At 27.4% G+C, this 8,783-nt stretch overlaps 1 protein-coding gene across 3 annotated transcripts in view; it reads right to left on the reverse strand.

Moving 5' to 3' along the window:
* The window catches only part of LOC100161879 (DEP domain-containing protein 1A), a 39,936-nt gene continuing 31,153 nt past the window's right edge, over positions 1-8,783 (reverse strand). Inside the window, exons 1-9 of one of the 3 annotated variants that reach the window (XM_008186060.3) lie at positions 6,998-8,362; positions 6,670-6,938; positions 5,545-5,766; positions 4,532-4,689; positions 3,169-3,969; positions 2,700-2,833; positions 1,560-1,745; positions 474-623; positions 1-343 (exon numbers count right to left, since the gene is read on the reverse strand). In XM_008186060.3, coding sequence (XP_008184282.2) covers positions 233-343; positions 474-623; positions 1,560-1,745; positions 2,700-2,833; positions 3,169-3,969; positions 4,532-4,689; positions 5,545-5,766; positions 6,670-6,938; positions 6,998-7,060 — 2,094 coding nt within the window. In that variant the 5' untranslated portion in view covers positions 7,061-8,362 and the 3' untranslated portion in view covers positions 1-232. Of the gene's footprint in view, positions 344-413; positions 624-1,559; positions 1,746-2,699; positions 2,834-3,168; positions 3,970-4,531; positions 4,690-5,544; positions 5,767-6,669; positions 6,939-6,997; positions 8,367-8,783 lie in introns of those variants that run through there. The other 2 variants (XM_016805418.2, XM_029485408.1) reach the window with 2 other exon arrangements.

The following is an 8,783-nucleotide window of genomic DNA, read 5'->3' on the forward strand; positions in this document are numbered from 1 at the left end:
TTTTACAAATACATAAGCACCACTTTATTATACACAAAAAAGTACATTAAGTAGGATCCTTAATAAGGACCAGATCTGGTTAAATTTTTTCAAAAATAAAGTAACAATTTCTTTTACATAATATGGAAGATCCATTCTTAAAATAATTTTTACATAATAAAATAAAATAATTTTCAAATATTAAAAATAATAGTAATAATAATAAGTAATATTTAATTTCATAATTTAATATTTAAATTCGTAGATTTTTAATTTTAAGTTCATTTAATACAGTATTCCGTTTTTTATGTTGTTCTAGGAGTGTAGATCTTTTTTGATAAACATCAGGGTACATTTTTTGAAACTAAAAAAATAATTACAATAAATGAGTATTGTTGATTAACATTCAAATGTAAAATAATTTTAAAACAAACCAAAATGATTTCCTTGAATTACTTTATAGTTCAGTGTTAAGGATTAGTATCATAACTTACTAATTTTATACGTTTACTCTTTTCTTTATTAGACATCGATGTACTACTTATGATTTGATCCAACAATTCAATAAGAGCTTCTTTAGATTCAGTGCTTCTTTGTTTTTCAAATTCTTTGTCTGATATTCTAAGACAATAGTGCATACTATCCTAAAATATAGAATATCATATTTTTTAAACTTAAATTATATTGTTTTATTATTATTATTATTGTGAGTAATAAAGCTTTATTTAGTGGTGTGTATATATGGATATCTTATAAATGTATGTTTGGAGTGTAGCGTTATATGGTAGTGAGACCTTAAGCACTCTAGATAAAAGAAGAATGGAAGCATTAGAGATGAGGACATGGAGGAAAATTATGAAGATTAGCCGGAGAGAAAGGAAATCAAACATAGAAGTGTTAAATATGATAGAAGAACCAAGACAAATTATCAAAATAATGGAAATAAGAAAAGCTAAGTTTTTTGGACACATTAGGAGAGATAAAACGTTAATTACAAATATTATGGAAGGGAAGATAAATGGGAAAAGAGGAAGAGGACGGCCGAGAGAAACAAATCTTGGACATATGAAGAAATTATTATCACTAGGGAGCTATATAGAAATGAAAAGACTAGCGGAGAATAGGGAGGATTGGTTGAAGTGACAAGGCAATATTGCCTTTAGATAAAAAAAAAAAAAGACAAGTTAATAAGTACATTATCTTTTTCAATTCAAGTCAACTTTTTCCTAAAGAATGCGTCATTATTGAACATATATAATACTACATAAGTAGAATTTTATAATGCATTTTTTAAAAAACAGTGTTTTACAATAAATTTGACTAAGAAATAGTGCAGCTGGTGCATTTTTTCTCGCGTGATTTTTTTTTAAAAACAGACACTTAATAGCTGTGGTGATACCTATTAAGTACAACAAAAACGAAAAAATACTAAATTGTTGAAAACATTTATCAATTAACTTCCCACACTTTAAGCGCTGGTTTTGGAAACCTTCTCGAGAATTCGCTGTTTTAGAATCGACTATCGAATTAAATTTCTAGTGAACCAATGAATAAATTGTATACTTTTAACATATACTAACCTTAAACAATTTATCATCATTACTAAAAGAATTGAACTTTTCTGATAAAATTGAATCAGTTTTAATAGGTAAAAATATTAATTTTTGACTGTGAAGCAAAAATTTGACAACATCAGTAGCTAAACAATCATATTCAAATTGATTAATATTTTGTCTCAATACTGCACAAAATAATTTATCAGTTATCTGAAAAATCATAAGTAAAAACAATATTGTTAACATAAATATATTATGTAGTATACAACAAATTAATCTCATATTTATTTTAGCTAAAACAACTTTGATATTTTAAATGTGACTGTTACAATTTGTAAGATAGCGTTTTACTTACTTAATAGTTTATTATTATTTTTCTGATTAATAAAAATTATCAATTGTTAATAAATATCTAAATAATAATGTTAAGATGTTTTTAATGTACCAGCATTAAGAAGACCTCGTTGCATCCGCTTATGTTGTCTCCGTCTTATACACGGACGACATACCAAATTTCCGTTGGCTAGTTTTGACAGAGTACTTTCAGTTTTGATATTTGAGAGAATTTACCAATTTTCAAACTTTTAAGTAACAACATTATCTGGGTTATCTTGTCAGTGTTTTACAGTATTTTAATTTTTAAGTGAATTCACTTAAAATTATAAACATTTTTAAATATTAATGTTGTACATAGTTATAACTCGCTTAAAAATTAAAATATCGTTAAAAATTTAAAAATGAATATAGATAATGTTACTTAAAAGTTTAATAATATGTCACAACACACGCGGGTGCGACGTCTCTTAAATCTAATATTATATAAATTCAATAAAGACTTTTTTTTAGACATTTAAAAATTAATATTTATAATAATAATAGATATTTTGTATTTGCAATAATCAATATTAGAACTTTTAATATTATTTATTAAAAACTAACTGTAAATCACATTTTTAAAAATCAAAGTTCTATGCAGGACTAAAATTTGGATTTCCAGAGTATCTGAGATTTAAATCAAAACAGCAAGATTTAATTATTGTGCCTCTGAATATACATTCATAGCCATATGAAACCTAGTTTAAATATATGAGCATTATAATTATTATACCAAAGTTTCACAATCAATTGTTACGTATAATATAGATAAAAACATTAGTACAATACCTTAGTGTAAGTTGAAGATAGATGAGAAACAAACTTTAAAAATACTTGTAATTTTGCTCTATTCAATGGTGGAAGACATAGACTTAATAATTGATATAAAAGAATTCCCAAATGTAAAGATTTTTCATTCAAACCTAAAAATAATTAATTATTGTTAATTTATAATATACTTTCAATTTTAATCAAATGTTGTATGTTACAAAAAGATACATTCATTAATTAGTAATTGAATGAAATTATATCAAGCTCATTATGTTTTGCAAGTTATAACTTCTTTGTAAGTTAATTATTATACAATATTAATCTCAAGGATTTATACTTCAGGACAACTTTTTTTTTTTTTGACATACTACAAGTGATACCTTGTATAGTTAGATGGATTTTGAAACTTCTCTCAAAATTGTTAAATATAATATTAGCAGTTTCATAGTTATATATATTAATATGCAATTTCAATATTTAATCATACCATTAAATGATTGGTGTTTAAGAATTTGTGTGTGATCCATTTGTGTTATATCAATTAGTTTATGAAGAGTAGAAATCGCCATATCTAAATCAAATCCATTGGTATCATCATTACTAATTTTTTCGGATTGAAAAAGTCCAAAATTAACATATCCAGAAGTAGATGGACAAACAAATTTATCATTTTCCAATGGTTTATTATTAAAACCATACTCGTCTGAATAGAAGCTATCATCAAGTTTGTTTAAATTTTTTGGATTAATTGAGTTATTAGATATTGTGCGACCAATTTTCCTTTTCCTTATTTTTTCCATATTTTTTTGATAATAGGATTGTGATTTTATAGATATTTCTGGTGAACTGATTGTTCGAGTTAACTTCGGCTTTGAATATTTATGCGAGATATTTAATGGTTTATGTTCCATTTTACTTTGTTCTATTTCACATGATTCAAAAAATGATGTACTGCTACAGCTACTGACAGAAGATCTGGAAAGTGATGACACTTGCTGTCCGGAAATATCAAAACACTTATTAACAATACATGCTTTTGAGTGATCGGTAGAAAATTCAGTTTCCCAGCACATGTTTGTTGATAATTGAGTTGAATTATTATTTTCTGTATGCTTTAGATTCTTATTACACATATGATCATATCTTTCAACCACAACCAAAATAGAAATAAATATCTCATAAAAAGATATTGGAATCAGAGGTTCCTCTGAGTTTAAAAAATAATCCTTGATTACAGTATAAACATCAGCTTTAAATCCAGGATAAGTACACTCATTCATTTCCATATCTAAACAATAAAAATAACAAATAATCAAAAAATTATGAATTTATTATAATTTGGATACAGATTAGATTATAAGTTGGTTCCACAAATTTAAAATATACTTTTTTGTTGATAACATTTTTAGAATACTTTTTTTTTTAATTTATGCAATAAATACATGTAGGTTAAAACCAAAGTATAAAATGGAACAATATGGAATGCAGTTATACTATACCTACAAAATAGTTAATATTGTAATATCTACTAGAATATTTAATAACATATAACAAATAGTCATTAAAAACTAATAGCAAATCATTAATTTAGCCCTGGTAAAATAATATAAATATAGATTGATACATCTTATATGCAGAATTTTTTATCTTTATTGGTTCAAGATTAGTAAAATATCTTATGTAGGTACATTAGATATATATTATAATATATGAATTGTAATTTGAATACATATTGCAATTTTAAATTTACTAAAGTTTTGATAAAATTAAAACAAAAAACAAATTATAAATGTTAAAACATTATTATTTATGCAAGAAACTAATATATAAGTATAGAATATTATAGTTACCAGATGTTAAGCTATCCATTGCAGACTTTACCCAATTAGGAAATAAACCATCAACATTATAATCTTGATTATAAATATTCATGATTATCCACTGCTTATTTAAATTTTCGGTATTTAAAAAATCATCCATATTAAAACTTTTTAATATATTCTGCAAACTATAAATCAAGAAACAACATAATGTTTAAATTTATATTTTTATGAATAAAATAAATATGTTATTCAGAATAATTCTAGTTATTTTTTCTCCAAACCTTAGATATTCACTATACCGTAGGCTGGCAATAAAATCCTAAGGGGGTCTGGATGATTTGAAAACTTAATTTTAAGGTCCAGAAAACCTTAAGACGCATAATGAAAAAGAAATCCTCATTAAAACAATATATTTATGGCGGTCCATTTAATTCTCTCCACCTCTGCAATATACTTTTAAAATTTTATAGTATGCCAAACAATAATTATTTGCCTATCATTTTTATATACACATTTACTTAAATTATATATGAAAAAAAAATGTAAATAGTTAAACTTGATTTTAGAGTAGTGGCCAGATTTTATTAAATAAACATTTAACATTTTAATTGTAGGCTTAATTGTTTAGATTAATTAGTAATTTAAATTATTTATCATCAATAAGGTAACCAATTTTTAATATAATTATATAAAATAAAAATGTAAAGTATGGATGGATTAAATACAGTATACCTAAGCTACAACACTATACCTATAGTCTGTCCAGCGAGAGAACGCGCCGTTTCTGTGCATGTAGACTGACGACTGAGCGAGCGCCGAGGCACAATTTCCCCCTCTCTCGGCCTGCCGAAGACGACCGATCGGTCCGTACAGCCGGTCGTCGGAGCGCGCCGTCGGTCGGTGGGCCGTCTGGGGGGGGGCACACATGGCTGGGTACGCGCGGGAATGCGCGAAAACGGACCAATTTTGGTAGACGCGCGGCGCATTCTCTCGCTGGACAGACTATAAATGTAGTATAAGTATAATTAAAAAATATTTACTTTTGTATAATGAAATTAGCAATTTTATGATTTTCATTTAAATATGTGTTCATTGCAACATTTTCCATTGAATAAGACTTCATCCTATGACTACTAATAACTTTTTCACTTCTTTTGGGTTGAGGAGACAACGATTGAGGTTTATTCATAAGGAATACATTTAATGAAGATAATACAGATCCTTTACTAATTGTTTTGTTCATATTCTTTGGTAATGCAAATCTGAAACAATGATATTCAATGTTATTAGGTTAGAGTTAATAGAAGCCACAAAATAAAAATATATAAAAAAGCATTTTACTTTTAACTATTTTACATTTGAATTTGTTGTTTAAAAAAAAGAATAGGTAACTTAAGCAAGGCTCGGAACTTAATGCATTTGTATATTTCTTAGAAAGCTGTATATTTTTCAAAATGGAATTTTACACAAATTTGTTACATACGTACAATCAAATACAAAAATTCATGTTGCATATGTTTACACGTTTTAATAAATGTATATGATTTTGTATATTTAAAGATTTTAAGCGTATTAACGTTTATTCCCATACATAAAAATATATTTTATAAAAAAATTAATGCATATTTGAACTATTTTAGTGCATTTGTATGCACATAATTATTTATTGTTTTTAGTACATATACATTATACTAGAAATTTGCTAGACTAAACCGGTTTAAAATTATCCCACATTATCCCGCACCGGGATAATGAACCATGTAAATGATATGGTGCAAACATCCCGATGCATTATTTTTCACACCGGTTTAGTCTAGCGAATTTCTAGATAGTTCCAAGCCCTGCTTATAAGATATGATTGATGAAAATCTGTAAAAAAAAAAATTGTGATTGACACAAAAATTTAAAAACATTGTAAATAATAACAGTTGTCTCAAATTAATTGAAATTATTTTCTTGTCCTTGGTTTGGTTACGTTAGGTTAGGTTAGATTAGTTATATAAATAAAACTTGATTTATATTTATCTCCCTTTAGATTCAAGTTATTAAAGTAAGTAATAGTTATTTTAGTCTACCTATTATCAAAAACTAAAAAAAGGCAATCTTTATAAACGTGATTATTGCTTGGCTTAAAATAAGACAATTTAAAAACTACAAATACTCACTCATATAATTCAGACTTATCCTTAAATTTTGTTGATGTTGTACTAACTGCTTTAAAAATGTCAGCTTCAAAAAACTTATTCATTAACGCTACTATTTGTTGACGTGTAACTCCTTTATTAAACAAATATTGTAATTTCCCAGAAGACGCTTCATTGTACATCCAATCAACTGCTTCAAATCCCGTGAAACAGTTGTCTCTAAACCAAAGTTGGTACCGATGTGATTTTAACGGCATACCACTTCTGAAATGGTCGACTAATGCTTGCCACTTAACAAAATAATTAATCCATTAGGTAACAATAAACATAGTTGAAAAGTTAAACTTACAGTTTCCGTGGCTCGGAATTGAGAATACGTTGGTAAGTTTGGAATATTTGAATAATTTGACATTTTAAAGTGTAGATATGGGAACAAGGTATTTTAATTATTTAATATAATTTAAACTGTAAGCTTAGCCAATGTATAATATTAGCGTAACACCTAAACGTCGATTAATCATATTACAAATCAAATGCATTTAAAAATATGTTTCGGACGTTTCGGTAGAATAATTATGAGAACACAATACATACAACAACTACATTTAAAAAAAAAACGTTACACTTGTCGTAAACTCGTACAGTCGTACACTCGTTGTCTTGGTGTTGACAACAATAACAATGATAATGATAAGCGGGCGTATTGCGCATGCCCAAACGCCACTGTGGGGAAATGTGTAGAGTGGAACATTTGAACCACAGAAACTAAAGTATTGTAATATTATTGAACGTAGGAGCAATACAAATTCATCAATATTTACTGTTGTTTTGTGAGACAGATAGCGCTCAAGATACCTCAGTAGCACAAGACAATACCTTAGTTTGATTTTAAAACTTCTCCCACGAATAAAAATTATCATGTGATTCATGACCGAGTGAATTAAATTTATGTAAATTTATGTTTTAGCAAACACCTTTTTTTTAAAAATTGTTTTTGTTTGACGCATGTGGTTATACTGAAAACAATGGTGAAGTCAGAATTTGTAGGTCGGATTTAGTTTTGAAGTTATATACACTTATACCAATTTGAAGTCCTAGACCCACCCAAGGTGGTTTAAGATTTTACATAACAAGCCGGGGGACGTTTTCGAATCTAATTGTCCGAACGATTGACCACGCTGGCAAGTGTATGTGAAAATACACATAAATTTCCATAAGAAATAACTTTCCGGCCGCCAAATTCTGACTTCAGTAGGGCACTATAGATAGGTACAGGTATGCTACGCCGCCATTTTGCGACTAATAATGTTATGTTAATTTGAATTTCTCCCCCTTTTGTCATTTTATCATTGATAAATGAGTCGCAAAATGGTGGCATAGCATTCTATGTAGAGCCTTAACTTCAGCGTCGTTTTCACTTTTCAACATGCTTATAACTACATACCTTAATATTTTAAAACAATAAAAGTTCCAATAAAAAAGATTTCCGGTAAAACAGAAAAGTTCCTAAATTAATCACGTTTAAATATTTATTGTTTTACTATTTGGCTGTAACGACCATTAAATATAGTTATGATATTTCTATCATAAATATTCATTATGCAAACTGTATTCTGAGTACCTACCTACTAGTTGTAACAGAGTTTATTATCATAACCGTATAATTTATATGCGAGTATTGTGACTTATGACAACTATAAATATATACACAACCTAGTTGTTACTTGTTATAACACCTGAAATGATGTTAAAATAATTATAACTCGCCTCTATACAAAGTTACTATTAAATATTAATGATATACATATACATAGTATATTCGTATTTATATATACTCGTAAGTCTTATTATAGTAGAATGTATCAGAGCTGTATTTACGGGGTGGTCAATGGAGTACAACCCTACCAAAGAATAACAATACAATTATGGGTCACATATTCACAATCCATTAACAACGTCCAGGGGCGGAGTGGGAACCAAATCCAGGCCGGGAGTTTAAAATGTATCTAGGCCACACACCAAAAAATTTTTTCTCGCTACGCTCGAATTTGGTTTTTCTACTTGCCTATTTCAAAACTACATTCAGTATTATAAAAGTATTTCAATCACTATCTTGCTATTTCTTTTAACTTCTG

The sequence above is a fragment of the Acyrthosiphon pisum genome, chromosome X, assembly GCF_005508785.2.
Source record: "Acyrthosiphon pisum isolate AL4f chromosome X, pea_aphid_22Mar2018_4r6ur, whole genome shotgun sequence".
NCBI classification, from domain to species: domain Eukaryota; kingdom Metazoa; phylum Arthropoda; class Insecta; order Hemiptera; family Aphididae; genus Acyrthosiphon; species Acyrthosiphon pisum.